Raw genomic sequence first — 26,916 nt, forward strand, 5'->3', positions numbered from 1 at the left:
CATAGAAGATCTGGACGCGTACACAGACTGCAACGGAGGAGGAGAAATAAAGGGCGGAAAGGCCGGGAGGTTAACCAGGTGTAAAGCTCGGTTTACTACCCTGCATTGTGAGAGTGGGGTTCAAGGTATAAAAGAGAGAGCTGGGGAAGAAGAAGAGATAGTAGTGGGAAGGCGCACTGTCTAGTCCCGTTTTAGGCACTACAGTAGTTCAAGCAAATTCGTTTCGCTCAGGAAACGTTGAAGGACTTTCGTCGCCTTCTGTGCGATGGTAGCGATCGATGACCTAGGATAGTCTCTACTATAAGTGGTCGATTATTTAATCGGCTGAGCGCGGTGAAAAGCACGCTCCTCTCCGACGAGTATTCGGGGCAGCGACACAGCACATGCTCTATAGTCTCTTCCGCCCCACAAGCGTCACAGTGGGCGCTAATGGCCATCTCGACGAGGAAGGAGTAGGCTTCCGTGAAGGCCACTCCCAACCACAGTCCGCAAAGTAAAGTCCACTGGGGTCGAAACAACCCATACGGAAGACGGCGCTGAAGAAGGGGATCTTGAATATAGAGACGGTGATTCGAAAATTCCTGTGTGTTCCATTGCTTCATGGTGATTCTACCTGCAAAGGAGCGAAGCGTCCTCGCGCCTCTACGAGCAGCTTCATACGGAAATCTAATGCTAGATATGTGTGAGGAACAGAAACTGATTATAGTAAATAGGGAACAAAAATGCGAGGGTCAAATAACTTGGGAATGTGGTAACAGACAGTCGAGTATCGACTACTGCCTCCTTTCGGAGAAACTTTATGGCTGGTTGAATGGAGTGGGCATAGATCAGGAAGGGGGTCACAGTCTGGGCAGTGACCACAAGCGTATACAGCTGAAATTTTGGAAACCTGGGGCGCGAAACCGGACCGAGCGGGGCAGTTCACAAAGTTAAGCAGTAAACAAATTGCGGCGATAGCCGCAAGTATAGAAGCTGACATAGAAAGAAATCCAGGAGAGATATGGGTATGACAGGCTCATCAAAACTATGAAGAAAGAAATAGTCAACGCAGAAAGGTAAATCAATGAAATGGAAAGGAAACGCCAAGAAGCTGGTGGAATGCAGAAATCAAGGATGCCACAGAGGGTCGTTAACAGGCGTTAAGATAGAACAGTCAGGCCAAGGGGGCAGGGAGGCAGAGGTAACAGGTGGACGTAAAATGGAAGCAATATAAGCAAGGAAAAGTGGAAGTGGAACTGTTGGTGCAGGCGAAGATCAAGGGTGACAGCGAGTGATGGGTGTAGCAAATACGAGGAAAGGGTAGAGACTAGCCGTAAAAAATTTTGGAACCATGTGCGGGCATTAGGGAAACGCCCGGAAACCACAAAAGGTGGTACAATAGAAAACGAAGTGGGGCAGATGCTCAGGGGAGGGCAGCCATTGGCATACCTCCGTGAAATTATGACGGAGAAATTCTGTAAGGGGGATGAAGCGGCACCCGCAGAGTCACAGAGATGCATCAAAACAGGTAGCTGGGCGAGTTGGTGTAGATTCATCTTCACTAGGCGCAAAAATACACGGACGAACGACTGAGGTACCCACAAACAGGGCGCAACTCACAACTGAAGTTTATTATGAAAAGAAAGAACATATATACACACCACTGCCGCGTGTTGCACATTGCTACTACGAATTGCATCCCACGGCCTTCGCTTCACCGTTGAACTCCCAAGGGAGGGAAAATTACCATTCTTAGATGTGCTGCTGCGGATTGAGCTGCATCATGTGTGCTGGAGGTACCACCCTAGAACCACCAAGCCCTTGCTGAATTGGAAGTCTGGTCATTCAAAAGTAATCAAAGATTGCATACCGCTGGCCTGTGTAAAGACAGCGGTGGCCAAGTCATGCCGCACGCTATGATGACCACCCTCACAGAGCAGATGGCGCGTTTGAGTGGAGCTGGTTATCCAGAACATGTACTCACGCGAGCCTGCGAAAAAACGGCCAGATGGGTGAAAGCAGGCGCAGGAACGTCAAGCCCCGATCACGAAAAAGAAAAGGAACGAGCGCACGTGTCGAATCCGTATCCATACAAACTTTCACACGGGCTAAAGAATGTGGCGGCTAGGTATGGGGTAAGGGTGATGTTTAAGGCCCCAAGGAAGCTGGGAGGTATATGCGCAGCCATAAAAAAGAAAGTGGAAACAAAGGGCGCAACGCCAAGCGAAGGCTGAGGCAGAAAACCTCGGTCCCAGCATGTGAGATGCACCACAGGGGTGGTTTACGATGTCGGAATATCATGTCGGGCGAGCTATGTCGGACAAACGGGAAGATGCGTAAATGTAAGACTCGAGGAACATGAACGAGTCATCAACAACAAAGACAAACTATCACAGTTGACAACGCATTGAGATGAGTGTGAATGCACGGCAAAGTTTGGCGCTACCACGTGCTTGTATAAACATGCTTGTCAAACAACCAGGGAGATACTCGAAGCCTACGTAATCAAAAAACGTGGCGACAAATGTGTCAGCCAGCCGTCCCTAGGACTATCGCCGTGAGAAGTAGCATACCTAGATAAGAACATGCGGTGCAATTCATAGTAGCAGTGTGTAACATGCGCCGGTGGTGTGCATACATGTTCCGTCTTTTCAAAATAAACTTCAGTTGTGAGTGGCGCCCTGGTTGTGGTTACCTCAGTCGTTCGTCCGTGTATTTTTGCGCCTTGTCGAGATGAACCACAGAGATTTCAGGACGGGGAGGCCGGAGTGTGTGGTAGATAGGGACAAGCTTAAGTGAAAAAAAAAAAAAAACAGAGGATAAGGCCCCCCAAAATACCGCAGCAGACACGGATTAGGCACCGATGGAGCTGGTCAACCAATTAGGGCCGAAGAGCAAGGGAAAGCTACTACAAGCCCGCCGGGTGGGATCCGAACCCACGACCTCGTGGGATCGGATCCCACCCGGCGGGCATTTTTGTTCCACTTTCTTTCTGTCTCAAGAAATCTGCGTCTGTTCCAACGATAATAAATGACCACCGCATTCTCCCCTTTGCTTTCCTTGGCATTCTTGGCTTGACTAACAACACTTATTTCTGTCAATTCAACGAGCCCTCATTTGAATGGAAGTGAAGTCTTCCGATCACTAAAATATACGCCCCCAGATATGCAGTGTACCCAAGAATTTTGCCCAGTAGAAGTTTCGTTAGCTATAGAGTTCCCTGTTTTCACAAATGACACAAGGTCAGTATGACGAAATCATGTGCGTGCGGGGTTACGTAATTTCATTAGTTTTTGTTATGTTTTATTCATTTTCAGGCAATCTTCAGTAGCCCAACCATGATAGAAAAATCCATCGAGTACAACTGGCTTCACCCTTGGCTAGGATCAGGGCTTCTCACAAGGTGGGCAATTTTTCCGCATACAATCTTCCTTGTTGCAGAGAATGCCGTCATTCATGTAAGGCGCGGTATTTTTGATTGTCCTTTCGGCTGGCCTCCTGCGCGCAAGACTGCCCCGTTAAAGTTTCGCTGTCGCTAACGCAAGCGGGTTTTTAGCCACAGGTATATCCTACGTACTCCTTTCTAAATGCCTCTTTTGGTTTGGTGCAGTGGCGTAGCCTGGGAGGGGGGGGGGGGGGGGGGGGCTGACCGGGCTACACTCCCCCCCCCCCCCCCCCCTCCCGAAATTTCCCGACCGGCACGGTGCTGCCTGTTATGCCTGGTACGTCGTCGCCTGTGACCTCTATTAGAAACAATCATGACTCAATATGCCTACGCATACGCATGGGTGCTTACACAAAACGAAGCGCCTGAGGGGTGTGAATCGCTGAGGGATGATTGCGAACGAAGGGGTGCCGCCCCAAACGCGATGGCGCCTTCGGGTAAGCTCAGCGCACGGGACGCCAAAGGCGTGCGTTGTGTCCCTTTGTGTGAGACATGGGGCAACACAGAGAATAATTGGCCGGCTGAGTCGTTCTTAGCAGAGGAGATTGACTCGTCACAGTATGGCCGAGGAAGCAAGGAGTGGTGTGCACTAACTCGCGGCGGAAGAAAAGAGGGACCGCCGGCCATTGATGGGTGAAGACTGGTAGGATACAGGCCCGAAAGGGAACAGACGATCTTTGCATGTTAAGCAGAACAACGCAAGTGGCGGTGGCTGATTACGCCTGCTCCATCTCCTAAAAAGGGTGAGATCAAGTGGCCGTGGGCACACATTCAAGACTCGGGCAAGGTAAGTGAAGAATGCGATGGGACTACGTAATGGCCGGGTGAAACGTGCAGTTTAGCTGGATGCCATCGTGCGTGGACAGAGGGCCTTTGTGAATGATGCGCACAGCAAAGTGTGCCCCTCTTCCTCGCGTCACCTCTTCATTCTTCCTTTTTCACTTTTATGTCGAGCCCGAGAGGGTTTTGTTGGAGTGGACTACGGGCTCAGATTGCGTGCACTGAGCGTCTCCTTTCGAAGGCGATGTTCAGACAGTCATTTTCAACCCCCGCGATTGGGCAGATTTGTTCGGAGGTATTTTTTCCTAACCTAGGAAACTGGAGAACAGCGGATCGGCAAAAAAAGGCGCGCTGCGGCTCGCCGTGACAGTCCCAGACTTTGCCCCCCTAAACGTGAAGGCACGACAGTCACCAGCCCTGCCACGGGCAAACGGCGTCGCGACAGTAACAAAGACCCGATGGCCAAATTTCACCTAGATCACAACTAAAGCCTCTCCATTGCGTCCACGGCCGCTTTTTCCCTGGACGGCGGCTGCCCACAGGAGCATATATTCAGGGGCCTGAAGCACAACGGCAATATGCTGCAAGGATAGAAGCGCCGCCGGCTTTGAGAAGCTCATGTTCCACGTGCCAACACCCAAAGAGGCCTCGAATTGTGAGTCATTTCCTTCCACTGATTAATTCTAGCATGATCACTGATGTCTTTTGACGATGGAAGTTGCATTGTGCGTTAAGTTGTGCGGTATAGATCAATTATGAATTCTTTGATATTTAAATAATCACGCCCAAATATTTACACGATGTCACAGTACGTTGTGTCTTCGAGCTAAAAAATTTCTATCTGGTTTTATTTCTAATGCAGTATTTGCGTTTGAATGGGTCGTTGAAAGCGCCTATGGTGGAGCGGATAGGTGACTTTTAATGAGGGAAAACGTAAATTAAACCCGTGTAAACGCCTAAATATTTTATTATGCACGAAGTTGGGGAAGGTTACTCAGTGTATCGGGACAGCGTTAGTATCAGAACATGAATAATGAAAATTATGTTTGTTCTGGCTGCGGTTTTAATAGTTTGCTTTTACTGACACACAACTCCATGTGAGGTAGCCGTCGTCGCATGGTGTGCCCGTTATTGGGACTTTTGTTACCGCGTTTCATACCGACGTGTTCATCCACTGCTACACCCAATTTTGAAATTTGGTGGCGAAGAAAGCAACGTGCCTTTCTGGTAAAATTTTTCTTTACCTCTTCCTGGCATTCTGTGAAGTTCTGTGGGCGCAGAAGTATCGTTCTTTCAAGGCTCAATCGGCCGGGCATGACAACCGAATTTCCTAATTAAGTAAACGGGCTACAGACCATTGGCCCTCTATTCTGCCTGGATCCGCAACTGCTACGTATACATTCTAAAATGTCGCATGAAGGACATTTTGAGCAATCGTCAGCATTTCTTAAGTAACCGAAATGACCAAGGACTTATCACGGTAAACAACTTTGCAATTTTTAGCCAATCTAGCATGTCGCAGCCTGAAACCATGCTTCAGTTTGAACATCACGGTCTCTGTAAACCAAGGGAATACCTAGTTAACTGTGTCATTACTGTTCTCTTCATGTTGAAGCATGGTAGTCCTTGGAGTTTATGTATGCGGGGCCATCCAATACGCATGTTTTTTTGGTGCACTCCAGGAAACAAAATGCCGACTTGTTTCGAGCATCGCACCACTCCCGAAGGTAATGCTGGCTCTGTACAACTTCCCAATCGTCCGTTTTCTGGTGGACCAAGGAGATTGCCAACATTATTTCTGTTTCCCGCGTCTCTAATGAAAACTACAAAACTCCTGTGCGCCCTCTACATTCGAGAGCCACCCATGCTCATGCATTGCAAACACTTTTTTATCGTTTAGCTTTACAACCGGCAGTGTGTAATCGGCTGAGAAATGGCAACGCACGCGTCAGCTAAAAAAGTATGTCCTTTCGTTTAAGTTTGGAATCAAAATGGTAGGACCTCATTATACCTCATTCCTCAGATCTCACGACAAATTCCTAACACAGCGATATTTTTCTCACTTTGCACAGAACATGCCTAACCGCAAGAGTATGGTTAGACATCGCCGTCTTTGCGTTATTATTTTTCCTTGCTAAATTTAAAGCTCGATACAGCATTGAATGGTGAACTTTGTAGTAACTTCCTCTACCTCATCTGGGAGTGGTAACTACACCTAAATTGGGTGGCCGCTCCAGAAAAGTTACTCGATAGTGCACGCCTTCAGGCAGACTATAGGGCATTTATGCCTGAAGCATTGAAAACTTGACAGAGAATAATGCAACTTTAAGAACACTGTTACAAGGGGGAGCTCATTACAGCAGACTCAACATTTGGGCTGTGCCGAAATGTCAACCAGATGCACTATGTTACAAAGCACAAGCTTCTCATGTCCGCCCGGAGCCCTAATAGAAGCTACGAGATGGACTGCGTTGAGACTCAAAACAGAAGCGCCAATTTAAACTGGCATGACTTAACAAGTACAGATGGCTGAATTATTCCGCTTTGCGTGTGGGCTAATCCAGCCATGTTCGTGTAATTTTCGCCCTTAACAGAGCTGTTCTTGCGCGTGATGTCTGTGTGTTTAGGGTTGATATTTATTGAAATTATTGCTAGTGAAATAACGCTTCTTCTATGCATAATTCGTAGCCTCTCGTTTTTTTTTTTTAAGATAAGACCTGCGCTACACAAACGGAAGTGCATAGATTCGATGTATACTGCACAGAATGAGCTCCATTGGGCTTACACTGGAACCTACTGTACGGGCGTTGAATGCTTATATTCAAAACATTTTCTTTTTTTGCATTTTGGACAAGAACAACAAAATGAAGAAATCCCATTCTTGCCGCCTACGTTATTTTATTGCAGATGTCAATCTAATCATACTCCACACGTTGAAATAAAGCAAGTAATGACATGAAACTATAGTCGTTTAATGCAATGCCCGCACAAGGTTCCCGTTCGTGCAATGTACGTCCCGAAACACGGGCACAGATTTGTACCACGCGGTCTGCAGATTTTTGCCCAGGTTACAACTTCACCTGGCACAAATACAATCATAATCAACACCAATATCATGAGAGAGACCTTAAAGAGCCCATATGAAGACAAAATAAAACCTTGTTCAATTTGATAGAACTAGCCTTCGTAACTCACTCAGCTCCGTTCCATTCACAGAGGTTTTTTCAACCGAAATAATGCAACAAATGTAAAAAAGTTTCAAGTTTTGAGCTGCAGAGACGTAATATCGGCAGAAGTGATATATACAAAGGCTAGCACTAAAACGTAGTTATGAGTGTGTTAACTGCGCATTAGAATTCAAAGTATAAGATCAATAGAGGTCCCTCTACAATCGCGCAATCATGTTCCTTGGCGGTGACTTAGGTCGTTGGGCGCCAATCGTACAAACAAGATCCTATGATGTCATAGTGAAATCACCGCCAGGAAGTGGGCGGGGATTCGCCACTGCTTCAAATGTTTAATTTAATATATCAATTATTCCTTTGAATTGTCATAAAACTGGTATAATTGTTATCGGGACAAGGCAATCTTTTTAATGAACGAAACATGTCTTTTATATTCATAGCCTTTAGGGCGCTTGCAAACTACCGCGCTTTTTTTGCTTCCCGGGGGTGGGGGTTGGGGGGGGGGGGGTAGGGGTTGGGAACAACCTTAGCCCCCCCCCTCCCTCTGAACGAAAATCCTGGCTACGCGCGTGGTTTGGGGCTGTTGTTTTTACGTTCGTCGCAAATTCTTGACTGCAGCGGAGGTGCCAAAAAGCACGTTCGTGAAGCCACGAATAGTTGTGAGGAATCTAAATAAAGGGATGAACGTTAATCTCGAACGAGTGGTTAAAATGACCCTGAAACCATGCCAACGCAAGGACCTCTATGATTCCTTGAAGTAAGGGAGCACTGTGAAAGCTATAACATCGACAAAGCTGTAGCTTCAAAGTACTTCATGGATGGCTGAGCGTAGCAGATGCTTCCTCCAGATTTTAGAAAACAGTGTTTTGCATTTTTTGGCACCTTTTCTTGAAGTGATTATCAAATACTTGTACTTGAGGACGGTAGGTAATGTCGCCAGTTTGCGCATGAAAAATCCTTCCACCCCTCCTTTGTCGATACAGGCTACTTACTTGTAGGTAAAAGCTTGGGCGAGCTGGTCATTCATTCTTGGGCAAAGCCACAAAATGGCATGAACAGAAGACCCAGTGCCATCTTCTGTGTCTCCTTCTGTGTCCATGTCGTCTAATGGCTCTACGCGTTTATGCAGAATGATGACGAATAAATAATTTATTCGTGGTCACTTGTCCCAACTCAAGGCCGGTGGCTAATATAATCTAGATACTTTGTTGCAAGCGCATAGGACCACAAAGTTTGACTGTAATTTGGGGAGTATAGAAAACAAAAAAAACAATATTTTGAGCGAGTTTCAAGTTTGCCTACTGGGCACCGAAACGTAATATATGGCTCCATTATTTTTTGGCCACATAGCATAACGGGTTTACACGTTTATTCGCAATTTATAAAAAAGTAGTTCAAAAATTTTATTCATGGGTTGAGATGTGTCAATGGTGCCTTTACGGTACTCTATAATAGTTTCGTTTAAGTGTCGTGGTGGCCTGTTGTCCAAGGCCCTCTCTTCCTGTTTATGAGAACCTGGCTTCAATAACTTGCTAGTTTACAGTGCTGTATTTTGTACGAAGGACGCACAAAACGACGAAAGAGTAAGGATGTCTGGACCGCGTCAAAACCGCCCAATCAACCAGAACTAATCGGGAGTTCTTTTCCCACGCCACGCCCCATAACAGAGTTGCACTCTTAAAAAAATTGAACTTAAATCAGCATTGCGCTGGCTCCTCCTTTATTTCCAGCAATGTCAAGCCATCGCCCGAAGCACGTACGGCTTTGGGGAAACATTTAAAATGTAGCTCCATGAGGCTGCACACGATACCATTAAACGCCACCCTACACAAAAATCCAGCGTCCGGCGTGAGCGTGACAGAGCGATTGTTCCCATAATGGATGACGGCGTAAAGAGAATAAAATTAAGGATAAGAAATTTGGGCAATTAGCATGGAATTCCAACCATGCCCTATAGAGAGACCAACACGCATCCCCTACACTACAGTCAATCCTTGGCGCTAGCTAATTAAACATGGATTAATTGAACGCGTTGTCGCCTTCTACTTTGAAGCGTATGTTGTAAACACGTATGGATGTCCACAGAATGAACTTAAGCATTCTAATTACAGATGTAGAAATCATTATATGTAGTGCTCCCAATGGCAATAATAAGAAAACAAAATATTAAAAAAAGTCACCAACTGATAGAGGAGCGCGATGACGCTAATCAGAGGAGATAATTTGTAGCACCCTAGGCCCGCACGAGCAGTTTGGGTGTGCTCATTACAGAATAACAAAGCCCGTTTACGCTAATATCGTATGCGTAGCGCAAACAAGGACAGTTGGCTAAGCCTCTCCGTGATAGCAAGAGAAAGAAGAAAGTGTGGGAATGAGAAAGAGGACGTGACGATGGTGATGAGAGCACCTAGGAGTCTGCCACAGGGATGTTGTGTCTGCCCTCCATTCTTATGTTGCGGCGACAGGCCGGTTTTCCTGCTAGCCAGCTAAACATTCACACTTAGCTCATTTTTTCTTCATGAATCTACTTTCATATTATACATATTTAAAAAATTCTGTTGGGTATTTCCTTTTCTAAATTTTGGGATCTAAAATAATATAGGTCACATCCTCATTAGGCACAAAACTTCTTGGCCAATCCCCCGCGTGGGTATGTGCCATAGTGGGAGGCAACCAACCAACCGACCAACAATCGCACCGCTGGACTCGCTTCCCAGCACGCTGAACTTTTTTACGCCTATGCAGTAATCGCTGCTGTCCTTGCTGTAATGGACTCAGTGGCAGGGGAGGAACATTGTCGCCCAAGGAAGTACGCCTCGCAAGAAGGTGCACGGTGAGCACACAAATGCCGCAGTGCAAGGAAAGTGGCAGGCACTTGCTGGGGCTAAAACAACCCCTAGACCACACCGCTGACGCTCGAACGACGCTAAAATTGCACGCAAGACGTATAACTCTTTTATGGCGAAGGCATTGTCGCAACAGAAAATTGCGTAGTCACGACAGGCCTATCATTAAACACAGGTGATGACAGCTAGAAATAAAATGTAATGCTTTGAGATTACAACACATAAGTGGTGCTAAGTGTCTGAATGATTTGTATTAAAAGCTGTATTTTTGTGCAAACTGCAGGGTGAGGTGATGCAAGCGGAGTTGCGATCATGTTAGAATTTTAATTTTAATCAGCTAGTGACTTTTGGGAACGCTACACCAGTTCTCGTAAGTGTGGTGGGTAAATACGCACATGTAATCAAGTATAAAAATGGCAGGGTTATAACTGCTAAACTACTTTGTATACGCGATGCCACCGCATACGACCCTGAGTGCCCTGAGTTGCGCGAAAGCAGTGTGCGAAGTGTCGATCAAGGCATGAATACAATTGTACAAACGGACAGCGATCAGTTTTGCTTCACTCGCTGAAGTGCGCGTTCGCAGCGACATAAAATTACGAGGACACCCAAGCACTCCTTAGGATGTAGTAAATGCACAAACATTAACTATGATTACATCATCATCATGACTTTCCTTCCCCGTATTTTTCTTCTCTTTGTTACCATGACTACCCCATACTCATCGCCAAGCAAAGAGGAGGTTTGATTGATTGACTGATTGCGGGGTTTAACGCGCCGACGCAAAGGAGGCGATGAGGTGCGCCGTAGTGGAGGGCTCCGGGCCGCCGGCCGCCGCGGCCGGGATCAAAGAGGATATTTAAGGGAACGTACTTTCCTACTCGCCTCATCGATACGCCTGTAAATAAACTGCTCATATTACTCGAGTAAGCCTCAGTGCTTGTCTCTTGCAGACATTTTTAAGTAGAAAGTCACAACGCTTTGCCTCGGCCCCCCTTCAGTCCGCTAGAGCCATCGGGCTCGGATGGTGTTGGGGATGTTTGCTCGTCTTGCCTTCCCCACGCACTGGGTTCGAATCGCCTTCAAACCCCAGTGTAAACAATTTTCGTTTCAGCTGATTGCTTTACCTTTAGGTCCTTTCAGCCATCAGCTATTTTGTGTGCAATTTCTTGCTTACTCAGAATAACAGGTTTTCGACCTACCGAGGTCGAAAACCAAGTTTTGACCTACCGTGTCAACGAGTACTACTACAGTTTTTATTGCTTATGCAATAAAATGTGTTCTTGTAGTAGCTCACACGTTGGATGAGGGCACGTATACTCAGCATCGATATGTAGCAGCATAGTATGTAGTCACTACTGGAAAACACACCAGTAAACTGGTTACGTTCAAGTATACGACTTAGCCCGCGCAAAAGCTTTCTACGTTTCCTGAAGCGGTAGCGCCTGAGCACCGGAGTGTAGTTATTTGAACGTAGTTCTTTTTGAGGTGCCCTGACTATTTCGAGTGGTTAAGGTGCCAAAAAAAATCTGATAATGTTTTAGGTTTTACAAAGACCACGAAGACAATGTACAACTCGGCTTCTTTTGAAATAAATAGTCTTTCATTCTTGCCGACAGGAAACGCTGTTGCCACTCCTGGTGAATAAGCCATTCAGTTGTTTTATTTTATAACAGCTTTTTCTTCATAATTAGGGATTTATATTTGGCTGTGGCATCAACATACCTAAAGCATTGACGGACTCTGTCTAAGGCATAACGGCGAGCCGTCTTGCAAAGAAAAAACGCACACAAACGGGGGCAAGAAAGGAAACGCGGAAAAGCCCCCTAAAAACTGATATTTTAATCGAAAAAAAAACGTTCTTCTTAACACCCCACATCGCTGCACGCAACGACCCAAGAACATCCAAAAAACAAGTCCTTTTTTATTAAGCTTTCAGTTGTTCTTTTAAATGTTTATTCCCTCCCCCCTCTCAGCTGTTAGAAGCGCTTGTACGTGTTTTCTTATCACCGCTTGTGTGCATATTTTTTGCAAGGCAATATACCTACCTACAATATCACATACCCAGTCGAGGGAATCGGCCCAGGAAGATGACGGCTGTAGTGAGAAGCTCATGGCTGATTAATATGGACGTATTTATAGGGTGAAATCAACATATCAGGCTATCGCTCATAGCCCGCGTGAATGAACTAGTCGTAAGTGTCTCTTAGAATACTTAAATGTTGAGGTGTAAGCGGAGAACAGCTACTGAGAATGCCGTTTACACGTCCCAAGGTTCGCAACAACAGGAACCGGTAGTAGTCCTACACCACTGATTCAAGTCAGCAAAACCTAGTAGGTGCCATTGGTGCACCTTCCCAAACATTTTGGCAGTTGTTTTTTTTTTTTAAGATGAAACTGTACCTGAGGACTGTAGAACGGAAAGTGGACTAGTTGGTATCGATTCATCTTGATGCAAAAAGCGCCCAAAAAACATGGACGAAGAAAGAGCCAGCGCCGTGTTGTCTGCTTCTTTCTTCGTCAACGTTTTTGAGTGCTTTTCTATCAAGATGAATTTCAGGACAAAATTGGGCCAGGTCTACGCAGATGTTTCGAAATCGTACTTCGTGTAGGGCGGCGGGCCGCAGTTACCACACACTACGGTAACATTTTAGATGAGCCACGACACGGGATGTTGGCGCGCTATTGCGAGAGTCACTTTGGCATGGCGCTGCGTATAACTCTGTTCATCTAAATCATCATGACATTGTACTATCCTCAAATCGGCTGGCTTAATTTAGTACAGATTTCGCCTCTGGCCATTTATCAATCGTCTCATAATTGAAAAGCAGTGGGCTTTGCCGTTCAACCGCAATGGAGTTAATTAGTAAATTTTGCTAGCATAAAATGGGCTGTAATTTGCAAATGCTTTTAATGTAGCCAGCCAGCCTGCGCAGTCTGGTCTGTGTAAGATTACTGGACGAAGGAGAGAAGGAACCAACGGTAGCATACCATCTTCGCTTTACGAATTTTCACGGTGCATAAAAATGAATTTTCAGCGAAGTGACACATCTGTTACTACGACATGGTCATTTTGCGAACGAAGCGAACTTGTGTATGCTCTCTTCGTTTACCTTTAGGCCTCTCCCTCCACCCCCCTCCGCTACCGCCTCCCTGGGCACCCAATAGGCAATACTCGGTTGTTACAGGCCAATCGTTGATGGTTATTGTTTTCCCGTTTGTGGTGACATACCATGCATTTAAAATACACGCGAAATTCGCGAGAAATTAGGTTTCATTTTGCCTTCAATTATTTTGATTAGTTGGGAAATGAGCAATCTCGTCCACCAAATGTGTAGCCTTTATTTCAGTAATATCAGCCATTATATTTCTTTAAACCTCAACAGAAGGTTTGTGAAAAGGTCGTTTTTTTTTCCTGTGTCGACGTGCTTTGGTCCCTACGTGGGATTCTAAAAAAAATTATGGCACGCATACGACGCGGCTTAAATGATCAATTTTGGCTCCTGTAAACGTTATAAATACTAAAGCCTCTAGCCTAATTATTTGCAACTCAAAATGCGGTTTTAGCTGTCATGGTCTACGAGATATCACGGTTAAATTTTATCGCCATGACCTCTTCAAATGGCGGAATATTCGTCATTTGGTGGCGCAAAAATTAAACCGAAGTGAAAACTCTACTTTGCAATAAAAATCACTTGGACGTGGCCATTTCGCGCGTGCGCGAAAAAAAAAAAAAAACATCTGCTGGTCTGCTTTTCCGCAATGCACCTAAAACGGTGAGCGGAAGGCAGGAAATCTTGTAAAGAACAAAGAAAGGCGTGACATACGATTTGGCTAAAATTTTATCAGGACACGTAAATCTCCCTACGTTCTGTCAGAGTCCTTCAATGCTTTTCTGGTCACGAAACTCCGGCCGAAGTTTCATTCAGGGACAAAAGCTGCCGCTAGGATCGCCCCTGTTAACGTGAAGGCTTCGCCGGCGGTCGACGACGCTTGCTGGCCGGCTGTTTCTCCGTCGGCACGCGCCTACTTTCATCTGCTCTTCATTTCCACCAGTAAAAATGCGAGCGAAGTTTTTGAGTCAGTTTTTGAGTCAGTCAGTTGTTGTTTTTGAGTCATTTGTTGTGCCGTAGCTCAGCTGTGAAACTGAGGAAAGACCACGGGTGTTACTGAGGCGCATATGTTGCAGTGTTCGTTCATTCCGGCAAGCACCGCTACGTCCTCGCTGCGAAAAGGCGGACATCTGGCGTTTTAAATTTTTGACTAGCCTTTGCAGCCGCCTGCATGATTTGAGTGAACTAGCGCCAGAAATAAATCTGTATTCAGCCCTGGGCGCGACATGCTACGCTGAGCAAATAGGTGTGCAAACGTACAGCACGTTGGATTAGCGCTGTGTTTGCGCTATTTTATAGCGCGCTAATAATGTAAAACTATAATCGAGATTCGGAAAGTTAGCGTGGACAGCAGGGAAAAAAACGCTCACGAAATGGAAGCAGAATAATGGGCGCGCGGAGGGGCCAGGGTAGGAGTAAATGCTACAGTTTTGAGCTACTTTCTCGGCTGTTCTCATAGGCATAGGGTATCAACAGATAAAAACTCGCCCGCTCAGTGCCTGTCACACCCCTCCCACCCAAACGGCAAGTTAAAAAACATTGATTGATTGATTATGATGTTTAACGTGCCGACGCTACACAGGCAATGGGGCGCGAGCCGTAGTGTAGCGCTCCGGATTAATTTTAACCACTCAGGTATCTTTAACTTGCGCCGAAATCTCGAACACACAAGCGTTTTCTCTTTTCGCCTCCATTAGAAAAGCGGCTGGGAACCCGCGTCCTTGGGCTTATCAGCACAACGCCTTAGCCCCTGGGCAAGCGCGGAGGGCAAGTAAAAAAAAATATATGCAGGCAAAGATAGCCATGCTCCGCTTTCCAAATTCAAAATATCTGGTTGGATAACCAAAATCACAGTAGCCGCAGTCCGATCTTTGTGTGGCGACGAAACGCGACGACGTTTAGCAGACGGATTTTCTCGTTGTGAGCGCGATCGTGGCTTGGGCTTCGTAAGATACGCCGGCAGGTTTTCAAATATCCGGGGCAACGCGGAGCTTGAGCTTCTCGCTGCAGAAGCACAGGTTGTCCACTTATTTTGAACTCATCGGCTCAAGTAATGTCCGTGGGGTCGAAATGTTTCCCGAACACACGAACGGCCTTCCACTCGAAGCTGAAAGCGTCCGTCTCCTGTCGTGGAAACGCTCGCTTCCACCTGTCGGGTTGTTCGCGGTCGCTTGGGAGGCAGAACAACGAAGCCTTTTCCGTTGTATTCCGATAGCCAGAGCAGCAACCAGGTACACAGCACATCAGAGGCATGGTAGTTCACATAGTTTGCCCATCGTGATGAGTTTAGAAAGCTATATCACACAACAAACACCAGCAAGCTCGCGCTCCAACGCACGGCAAATACGGCCGCCGCCGTCCAAGCCGCCTTGACCAGACTCGTAGCGCCACCGCGCGGGAGCGTTGGTCGCCATATGAAGCTCTCCCATAGCGCTACGGAGAACTTTCGTGACCAGAAAAGCATTGAAAGACTCTGGTTCTGTGAAGGCGAAAGCCTGGCGGTGCTCCTTACAGACTTCTTTACCACAACGTAGTATTGGCGTCTCTTTCTTAGCTGTCGTTTGTTTGTCTTCTGGTGCTAATTTCTTGTAAGGGTTTCTATACTGCTACATTTTCTTTGCATCTCTTTCTACCTTTTCGTGCCTTAGTTTTTTTTTGACACCTAATACTTCAGCAAACAGTTTGGTGACATCTCACGCCACACCTTCCGAGGAAACAGGGTTGTGTGCGGCTGGGGCACACCTGTCCAACTCACGTGCCGTCACGTTCACGTGTCACGTGGTACGCATTGCGCTACCGGTGCTAACACAGTAGGCTCGTACACTTCAGACGCGGACACAAATCTCCTACGAATTCATGTTTTTTTATTGACTCTTTGCAGCGGCGGCCATTTTCTGCACCGGGAAACAACACCTGAAGCAATGACGATTTTGCCAAGAATAGGGCGCTTATGGTTTCGCCCTTAAAGGTGGGATGGGCGCTGTGACATGAAGTCATGCAGAAGAGCATGCTTGCAACGCGTGATGGCACATCACCGGCCACATTGTTCGAGTCATATCGCATGCTAAGCTTTGTTAACGGCTTACTTTGCCCGTTTGAATCAATTTTGGGTGGACCAGGTACGGTGCAGCGCAGCCAATGCGCAAAGTTTTCCAAATCAGTACCACTCAGTGCATTTCAACGGAAACAATCTTAGCAGAATCCGTTGTGTGTTACCGGGACCATCGCTTTCCCACAGCAACCTTTTTCCCTCCTGGTTCAACAGTTGGTTCGAGTTGATACTGGGGTTCGATACGTTAAAGGTTCACCTGAGCTAATATCGGTCCAAAGTGAAGGGCTCTGAGCTAATGCAGACCACTTCTGGCTGCTTGTCATGCGGCAAAATCTAAGCACGGCCGTTCAATGCCTCGCTCGTTTCGGGCACACAGGCTACGCAAACGAGAATCGAGCCAGCAACACCGGAAGAGTAGCACATCGGCGTCCTGGCATGTGCGCCAGTATTGCGCGTAGCAGGCAGGTTGTAGGAATCAGACTTGAGCATAAGGTGCAAGGGGTATTTTGCGCGTTGATAGCAGCGTGGCTCTCAGGCAGCGTCTTTCTCCCGCGCGACGCAGCTCGGGCGCAAAGTGGAAGGCGCGCCGGAGGATGCTGACGCCGGCGTTCCACTTCCGCATTCTCGAGGACTTCTTGCCCATCATGAACGAGCACTCCGTCGTCTTCAAGAACATTCTTGAGGAACACGTGGGAAAACCGGGCGGCGTGGACATAGTCCCGTTGGTGGCCCGTTGCACACTCGACGTCATTTGTGGTACGTGTTCTTGTGTTTTGCCCGAGATCTCTCCGAGTTTACGTTCATTTATTTATTTATTTATTTATTTATTTATTTATTTATTTATTTATTTATTTATTTATTAAGCTGCCAAACAGGATAGGGTTACATCATGTGGACAGAAAACAAATTCTCAAAAGAAACAACACTACTACAGTCAGTCGTGTAGTCAGTCGTGCTACAGTCAGGCGAAAGTGCATGTAACTGCGCAAGCCGTTTATTTTGGGATATCCTAGTAAAAACACCTCTGGCAAGTAAAGTGGCTCTATTTTCAGCTGCTTTACATGTTCATGACAAATAATAGCCAGCGAGAACCCAAAATAATTATCCCAACCGCTAGTCATCGCGCTCGCTCCAATTTCGAAACTGCCTTTACGTGTTCGGAATTACATAAATTGCAGTCATACTCCACTAATAGTCACATTAATTTACAGCACGTTTCCATATTTATAATTTCTGACGACTATTTGAGTTTTCTGCGCAAGAGCGGAGCTTCCGAAAAACATTCTTGGAAATATTATTCAAATCATCATCAAAGTTAATGTAGTGGTTATGGTTAAAACTAAGTATTTGACCTAGGAAACCTTAATAATGGTTTGGGTTCCACTTTGATATGTATAAAAATAGTGTACTTTTCTTCTGTGTTTCTTTTTATGGAAGTCGTTTCAGAGAAATAAATGATAACACTGTTTAGGTCACACCTGTTCGGGCGATTACAAAGGTTATCGTTCAGTGACGTTTTCGAGGAGTAAAAGTTTTTACAAAAACAAGGAACGCAATCATCTGCAAATAGCTCAACCGCTACAGTTGTAGAAATATCTTCGGCAGTACAATTCGCGATTGTATTAAAAACAACAATGTCTCCAGTGAAGAAACCTGGTTTCCTCCGGCCACCGCGGACGGACTGTCGGACCGAGTCGCATTGCAATGCACGAACCGCGAACAGTTAAGCAAATAGGTTCTTACACACTCTACAAGTTTGGGGGAAATCCCAGTTATTTGATTTCTCTAGAAAAAACACGTGTATCCCATGGTCGACTGCCTTTGATGAGTTCAAGAACAAAGACCGTCAACTTGTTGTACGTTATCTATAGCTGCGAGAAATTCGTTTATAACTGAAATCAGTTTTCAGACTGGGGCAAACATTTTTTTTCGAAAGGCATGTCAGTACTCAACGAAAGAGTTAAAAGAACTAAAGAAACGTACAATACGGTTGGCTATTACACGCTACACTAGTTTACAGCACACTACTACTTCCGCGTATCGCTGCAGAAAAGAAAATCGCATGCCATTTTTTCTTTTAATGTTTTATAAAAGGCTGAATGCTCTTCCGCGGCTTAACGTGAGATCAGGCGTTATTCCAGGTGGCACAGGTGGGGGAGCATAAGCACAAGGGGGGGGGGGGGGGCCGGAGCTAGTCAAGCTGTTTGCACAGCTTTTTTTGCTTGCCTCGCTCACATAAACTGATGGAAAATAAGGAAATTATGAATTATCAACCTAGACGTCAATACATATTTGCAACATTCATCCGCTATGGCTGGCGCCACCAAAAATACAGTAAGGTGGTTCGAGAGATTATACGGCCGAGACAAGTGTATGCCAGGTGTGCACAGAGCAGTGTCACTGGGTCACTGTAGCGACGCGCGATAATGGTCGGTCGTAACGCTGGAAAATATAACGAAACGTATTGTACCGAACGCCGGTATGATGTAGGACAAGAAACCTTGCTTTGCAGAAGGCGATGCGGGATGCTACTGAAGTTGGCCAGTGCTCTGGCTCGCGTCGTGATTTCTCCCCTTTACCGCTACTCAGCGCTGTCGACGTTTTTTTTTTTTTCTTTTTCACACTCCGCGAATTATGGCAGCTATTTTGTGTTATTTTTCAATATTTGGAGGCGCAATCGTTCTTGTAGGGGCTAGTTTTTATTTTTTATTGGGGTTGTTTGGAACTATACAATTCCAATATTCGCATTCCAATATACAATATTGAGGTAGTTTTAAATTATACGAGCTGCGCGGAGCTGCAGTGCTCCGCCAAGTTACCTGCCGTTCCCGCCCGCTGATAGCGTATCGCCTCGCGTCCTGGCTTTGGGTCGACCCTACGCGAAGGCAGGCGTCGTTAAAGTCTATTTTTCACGGCGCCTACCTTTGCGGGGGCAACAACGCGACGACGGCAGCTCGCCTAGACTACGGTAACTGTGATACGCTTTCATCGCCCGAGTACGACAATTTCACGACACCCGTCCTCGTGGCGGGAAACTATTTAAAGGGTTTGTCCAACCCTCCCGAAAGCGGTCGTTCTCCGCATTTAGTGCCTCTAAGACGCCTAGTTTCTCGGCTCGTCCGTGGTGTGGCACACGCCAGCGCACACGCCACAGGCGTCCGTACGGCTCCCTTTGGAAAGCGAGTGACTTCCAGGCAATGCAATACAGGCGGCGTTGAGCGAGAGCAGCTACCACGGCAGCTCCGGTGGTGGCTCAAGGTCATTGCGACGTGAGGAATGACCTTGCGACACAAGGCACAGCAGAGCTTTCCCTCTAAAACATTTACGCTCAGCTTACCGAGAGCGACGGCATTAAAGGGAGACTGTAGTGAATTTGCCAAACTCCTGTTTTTGCTTGCATTGCGTAGACTGGCTCAATAAACATTTTTCATCGTTTATCCGTCGATAAGGCGTTATTTATTTTATCAAGCCTGAAACAACAAAAACTACCATGTGACGGTCTACGGCGGCCGCACCTACTAATTCAGTGACGCCCATACGGGGTGCTACTGTGATATATGACGATGTCCAAGATTAGAATTCAAGCCAGTTTCGGTTTCGGTTCTGTGAAGCAACATGCTTGGCATCCGACGTTATCATTGGCTGGGCGTTCTCCGTATCTCATTAATCGGCATTCCGAGCTTCTGCCATATTTTCGGCTGTAAAATGCGTCCGATGAGCCGCCAGCACGGCTTGGAATCGTAAGGATCACTATAGCCGAGGCGAACGCAGTGGATGAGCGCCCTCCACGGAGCGGAGCGGATCACTGGAGGGGGGACGTTCAAATGCGATGCGCTTTCCCCACAACTTTGGCGACTGTCTGGCTCGTGCCTGTATCTTAAGAGGCATGTTCGCACCAGGGCCGGGTGATTCGAGACGGTGCCCGCAGGCAGTCGGTGCCTATGGCAACACCACGCCAACGAGAACTCGCAAGCGCGTCAATGTCAGTCCGCACGCGTTCTGCGAAGTCGCAAGTGGAGGAATGAAAGTTACAGCGCAAAAATGGTGAATTTAGCATATAAAACATTTCCCCAAAACAAAGAAATCAACCTAAGAAAACATGCGCTATCAGTGATTCGAACTTGCGAATTGCGAGACAAAATACCCAATGCTCTAGACCACTCGGCCATAAGCCAGAGCTGTCATGAGTGGAAATAAAAAGTATATATAGCCCCGTGTACAGGGACGCGATGGGGGCGGGGTGAGTTGAGTGGCGGGTTCAGCTTACCTCGACGCGTCCGAGTTTATATGAACCCCGTCCAAAGAATCGAGGTGAGGGGAGCGGCAGGGTTCCCGGAAAAGGGGCTACCGTATTTTCACGATTCCAACGAGCACCCTCTCTTGCTAAAAGGTAGCTTAATATTTGTGTGCGCGTTACAATCGGGCTCAAAACCGAAATAGGCTTTAAAGCGGCCAGCAGCATTCCCATGCGCAACGGACACTAAGTACCCGCAAAATCCAACTCAATCCAATAAAAACAATCCGTCAACACCACGTTAGTGAATTTCGGCGCAGTGATTCTTTAATGGCATGCCGCATACCCTGGTCAGCTGTTGCACATTTTTTTGTGCTTCTGCTTAGCCCCTAACGCTTAGAATTATGAAGATCAAGACACTTGAAATCGCAGGCAGCTTCAGTGTTCCCCGCTATAACTTTATTTCCAGCAGCAGCTGGATAAGCAACCTTGTGAAGCACAATTCATTATTGGCTTCCAGAGCTGCATTCGGCAAATAAAATCTGCCTCTTCCAGGTACGTGGTGTCATGTCTTTTCCATCTGCGCAGTACCGTCAGTGTCACATTTTTTTTTTTTTCGAATTTTCCTGCGCGAAGTTACCCGCGCGTTACGATTGGGGGCGCGTTAGAACCGCGCAGATACGGTATTCTGCTCCCCGCGGCCCGCCGACTCAGCCCGACGAGAGAGCTAACCCACCCCCTGCCTCCGAGTTGACTGGACTCGCCGCGACGGCACTCTGACCCACCCCGTCCGCTTATACATGGGGGGGGGTCGAGTCCAAAAAACCTGTTTATTTCGACTCAACGCTCCCTTGTCGGGTCAATGTAAACGGGGCTTATATTATTGCTTGCTTACATTTTTATTTTGTCTTAGCATTCAAAACAGCTTAGACAACTATTTGTTGAATAACGATCGTGCTGTAAGCGTCCCCCCCAATTCCCACAAAAAATATCTCATCTCTTGATTTGATTGATTGATTGTAGGGTTTAACGCACCAACGCAACGCAGGCGATGAGGCGCGCTGGAGTGGAGGGCTGCGGATTAATTTTGACCACCTGGGGATCTTTAACATGCTCCGAAATCTTGTTCATACGGGTGTTTTTGCTTTTCGCCTCCATCAGAAAAGCGGCCCCCACTGCCGGGAAGAGAACTCGCGTCCTCGTGCTCAGCAGTGCAAAAATATCTCATCTCTAGCGACTGCATTCCTTTGGCAGAAAATAGTTCGCAAACGTGTGGTCATGCTTCTGACCGCTATGCTAGTTCACCCCGCGCAAAAAGTGCTTCCCGCGCCTTGGTTTTACGCTGCACAATAAAAGTTTCTGTTAATTTTGGATTCTTAGTACATATATTAACTTCGCTGGCTCTTCTACCGCCTTTAATTGGCCCAGATTTTTCAACTAGCGTACCAGTCAGCAAAGCGTCGAGTGTCCGCCTATGTAGTGCTACTTGCAATTGGAGTTTGATACAGTCTACAAACTAACAAGCTAAAGGCATATTCTACCAGGCACAAATCGTGTCGGGGCTTAGTTTCAACCCAGCGAGCAATTTGCGATGACCCGCCGGCGGTAGGCCGACTAAACGCTGGGCCGTCTTATTCTGTCGGAGGATCGGCGAGCCGTGCAGTAGCGCAGTCAAGCCAAGCCATCTCGTTTGAGCGTCATACGCAACGTCATATGAAATCGGCAAGGAGGAGGCCATGAAGAGCACAGCACTTTCGAATTGATTTTTCTACTGAATAATGTAGCGTAAACGTAGCGAGAGTTGTCGAAACACGGCCTAGGAACTCCAGACTACAATTTCCGCAAGTAATGCCGCATTGTTTACAAATCCCTTCCGTGTCCATTTAAATACCCTCAAGTGATATAATACTCATTCATAAGAAGGCTGAAAAGCTCCATTCTAAAAAAGGGCGTAAGATACGGAGACCCGATCTCTCCGGAATTGCGTTGGCATCGGGGGCATTCACGAAGCCTGGCGGGAAGTAGACTGGCCGTGTGCCTCTTGTCGGGGACGTTGAAGTTTAGATTCTCTCGTCACCCGGTAAATCCTTGATTGAATCTGTTGTAACTTATGAAACCACGATGTACTCGTTTTGGGGCACTGCGGAAAGTGTTCAGGCTAGTCAATATTTTTGATGCTTGCATTTTTTCAACACTGTTTCAATGGCGCTTCCAGCCCATAAAATTGTAAATGAAGTGGCTTATTGCCCCTCTCGAATTTGGCTTTAATGTTTCAAATGAGTATTCCTTTGATATATCGAAGTTAAGCTTTGTTTGCGAAGCAATGCTTTAATGTATTTACGCAAATTCTCTCGCACAGAAACGGCCATGGGGACGTGCGTGAATGCTCAACGATGCGCCGACTCAAAATACGTGCGAGCTGTAATGCGGTAAGTAGGGCATTGCCAGTGTGCGTTTTCTTGTTACATTTTTACAGGTGTAGTGTGCTGGTAGCAATATCGTGGGGTGGCCGAAGCTCGCTCAAAGAGCTTTATTTCTGGAACGAATTCGTCCTCAAAAGCTTACGGGTTCACACATCAGCAACCTTTACAATGAAAAACAGTACAAATATCCTCCGGAATTTTGACGAGCGCTTTTTAGATTTTATGTCCCCCTTTCGGATATTTAAGACGCCAAAATACACGCTGCACTAAACATGCCATGCTTACTGCACTAAGCTCCAGGATGTATAATAAATAAATAATGAAACAGGGGGAAAACCAGGGGGAAAAGCAGGGGAAATTTAAAGCTACAAGTAAATAATCGAGAAATATATATATATATTTTTTTTGCATTCTGGACGGGGTCAATTGGAGATTAACCTCTTGCTTCTCTTTACAGGCTGGGTGAGCTGTGGTTTACACGTGCCTCACAGCCATGGACATGGCAAGATTTTGCCTACCAGTTCACTGCTGATTGTGCGGAATTCAATCAGAGCGTCAAATTTGTGCACACGTTTTCAAGAAAGGTAAGACAGGAAACAACACTGACCGAATTTTTAGGATCTCAGTTTGGTTTTTCAGATACGCATAGGGTACGAGGAGTAATTATGTAGAAATGAAACTCTTGCTAAGGTAACCAGCGTGAACAGAATTTTACAGTGATTGAAATCCACTTTGTGATGCACTTGAGGACAAAATGGTCCGTAACATTTTTCTGTCTGACCGTTTTCTTTCTACCGGCGCGTAGTTGTTCAGTTTATTTCTCGGTTAGTTTACTTTCTTGATATTGTAATATTTGATTCGTTAAAACCATTTCAACCTCCTTCACTATGCAACAAGAAGATCAGAAGCGTTTAGGCAGTAGCAAGCAAACAAAAATCCCTTCTGAAAGCGACACCGATCTTATACTCCTCATTATCAAGAGCGAAGTAAAGACGGCTATGTGCCAAAAAACACTGTTCTGTAATTGATCAGAAGAGTTTACAGGGAAATGAACTTGTTTCTGACACGAATTTTCAGCTTTATCGAAACTAGAAAAATCTATTCTCCAAAAGTTGCGAGTTTTTACATCAACTTGCTGAACTGAACTTTTCTTTCTCCCTATACGTCTCGAGCGCGGCCTGATGGGGGCCACTAAAAGGAGAGCGGTATGACCACTAGATCAGGTGTCAGAGTATCAGCACTCTTTTCTGTCATTGGTGTATGCCGCCGATAGCGGGCATTGGTTGAGCTGCGTCACGTGACATTTGTTTACTCCGGAAGACCCATGGGCGCTGACATTTTGGTGCCTCTGTGTTGCTGCGCGTGCGTTCTTCAATAAATCGTTATTTTCGGAGTGCAGTGTGGCTGTATGATACGTTGAGAGTGAGTTTTTAATCCGCAGGCAGAGTAGCGATGCCGTGGTGCTTTGTACCGGGCTGTTCCAACCGGCTCGAAGGTGGAAAACGCCTGCTACGCTTCCCGCTGCGAAAGAGCGACTCTGGCCTAGCATAATCTACAGCCACTAGTAAAGTGCAGCTTATTTAGTGGCTCTAGTGTAACCTAGAGCCACTAAATAAGCTACGCTAGCGTAACCGAGCGTGAACCTGTCGCACCGGCGTGCAGGCTCGAAATCCTCAAAAAGTAAACACAGCTGGCATGGTTGCCAAGCGGCGCCTGCACCAATTCCGCCCGTCAATGTCAGCCGCAATATCTGGAATAAAGCTGGCCACACTGGCGTTAGGCACCAAAATGGCTGCCGCCATGCGTCAGTGTCGTTACTCTTAAGTGTACCTTATTTAGTGGTTCTAGAGAGCGGCCTTTAGGGGCGTGGTCTAGTGGCCCGCTTCGAAAGCAGCCGCGGGACACTCTATCCGCTTCCACTGTCTCCGCGCCTTTTACAGCACGTTCACCACTGAGTTTTACCGTTTGTACGCGTTGGAAACACATATTCATGTGGAGCAGTCACTCTGTTTGTAAATGCGATGTATTTACGAGAGTGTAAATTTTTCTGAGGCGATCTTAATTTGGTACATTGGGTATGTATAAGCGACAAGTGTGTGTTACAGACCAACGTCGCCTAGCCCGCATATGGAGCAGATGGTGATTCCATTGCCGTGAAATTTACTAACAATGTCGCCGTAAGAAGCGTTTCCTCAGATGGTCATGCTACGATTATACATAATGATGTAAATCGTTTTGGGCGCTTACATAATATAGCGGAGTGCTCATACCTGACAGCACACCAGTTTCGTTTGCCAATACCATACATCAAACAATGATCACTACCCTGGACGAGCTAATGCGGCTTTAATTTCGCGAACTATCTATGAAAGCAGTACGGTAGATAATACTAAATTATACTCGGGGATCAGCACACGACAAAAAAATTTATGCTGGGTCGTCTTGCCCTGAAATGAGCGCCCGCAAACCCTAGAAGGCCCCGCTTATTGGGTAAGCCGCGTACGCGACTGAACGCTTCTTCGAAACATCACCGTATGACACAGGGAGCCTGCGGAAACTAGAACAAACTATAATCAGAGGGCCTTATCAGATACCGCACTCTTCTAACGACACCTTTCTTCGTTTGTGAACTCCCTACCCTGTTTGCTTCAAAAGATGCGTTCACCGAGTGATCAGCAGTTATTTGAAGTCGAAAAACAAAAGTAAAGTGAATGCACGGCTTGTGTGTGGGATTACTAAAACGTTAATTCCTTGACTTCGTCCCGCATTCGTACACAACAATAGTTAAGCCAGCTCGCCATGTCCTGCGAAATAGCAATGCATTTCGCATCTAGTTTGGCCCGGCAAGTCTCAATTTACTTAAGTTTAGACGAACGCCTTTAGTGTTTCCGAAACTGCGCTGTATTTCTTTCATTGCAGTACGAGCTATTCTGTTTCTTGGCGACTTGCAGGCCATTTAATAATCAGTGGTTTCATTAGCTTCCCTCGGTTCTTGCTATAAGGCGTGAGTGGGTACATATTTAAGGACGCAGAGCCTTGCAATACAACATTTTCGCCGGGCTTACTATATTCCCGTAAAAAAGTGGTTGTCAGCACACCTAAACATAAGTTTTGCGACTATGTATATATTCGAAATGAAGACAAATTCGTTGTCCGCGATGCAAAACGAAAGCAACCTTCACTCTGCCAATATCAGACCTAATAAACTAGACGACAATAGAATTCACTAGCGCCTGACGTGTTAGGAGGTAACAATGGCGATATGCTGCTGCCGTCGCCGACGCCCGTAAGAGCGCCCAGGAAGCGCCCAGAACCGCGTCCCCGAGCTTTTGTTGGCGTTCGAACACTCTACCAAGCCGCAGCTCAGCTGTTTTTTAAATTACCCTGAACGCACTATTTGCTTACAGACGTGACCATAACAAGTTGTTTAGTGTGCGGAAAGACAAAAAGAAGCGAAAGAGAACCAAAACACTGCATGAGCCCGTATCAGTCACGCAGCGCTCATCCCGTAAACGCCGCGGAGAAGCGGTGGCAGGCGGTGCAGCCATCGCGAAGCTCGAGGCGTATAAGTGTCATTATAAGCTTTTGCAACATATTTATGCAAAAAATAACCGAAATCGAAAGCAACGTTTCAATTACAGCAGTGGCTTTGGGGCAACTAGCAAGTTCTGCCCGGTGTAAATAAGAAGGAATCAATGAATGGAGTCAGTACCATTTCTAAAATTTGCCGATCGCCGTGCCTTACTTTGCGTTCTGTTATGTGGGAAATAACACACGATGGGGGCGAAACAACATCAGAGAAGGTCCATAGATGTCCTCAGTACTTTGCTCCGTGCCAAAATATCAAAGGTTGTGTTTA

The 26,916-nt window shown here is 46.5% G+C and overlaps 1 protein-coding gene across 1 annotated transcript in view; it reads left to right on the forward strand.

Annotated features, from left to right (window-relative positions):
* The window catches only part of LOC144159600 (cytochrome P450 4V2-like), a 42,390-nt gene that overhangs the window by 5,338 nt on the left and 10,136 nt on the right, over positions 1–26,916 (forward strand). The window contains exons 2-5 of the mRNA XM_077691189.1: positions 3,297–3,382; positions 16,963–17,156; positions 22,994–23,063; positions 23,515–23,641. Of these exons, the coding sequence (XP_077547315.1) occupies positions 3,297–3,382; positions 16,963–17,156; positions 22,994–23,063; positions 23,515–23,641 (477 nt within the window). The remainder of the gene's footprint in view (positions 1–3,296; positions 3,383–16,962; positions 17,157–22,993; positions 23,064–23,514; positions 23,642–26,916) is intronic.

The sequence above is a fragment of the Haemaphysalis longicornis genome, unplaced genomic scaffold, assembly GCF_048455015.1.
Source record: "Haemaphysalis longicornis isolate Haplotype H1 unplaced genomic scaffold, Haemaphysalis longicornis Haplotype H1 scaffold_1, whole genome shotgun sequence".
Classification (NCBI taxonomy): domain Eukaryota; kingdom Metazoa; phylum Arthropoda; class Arachnida; order Ixodida; family Ixodidae; genus Haemaphysalis; species Haemaphysalis longicornis.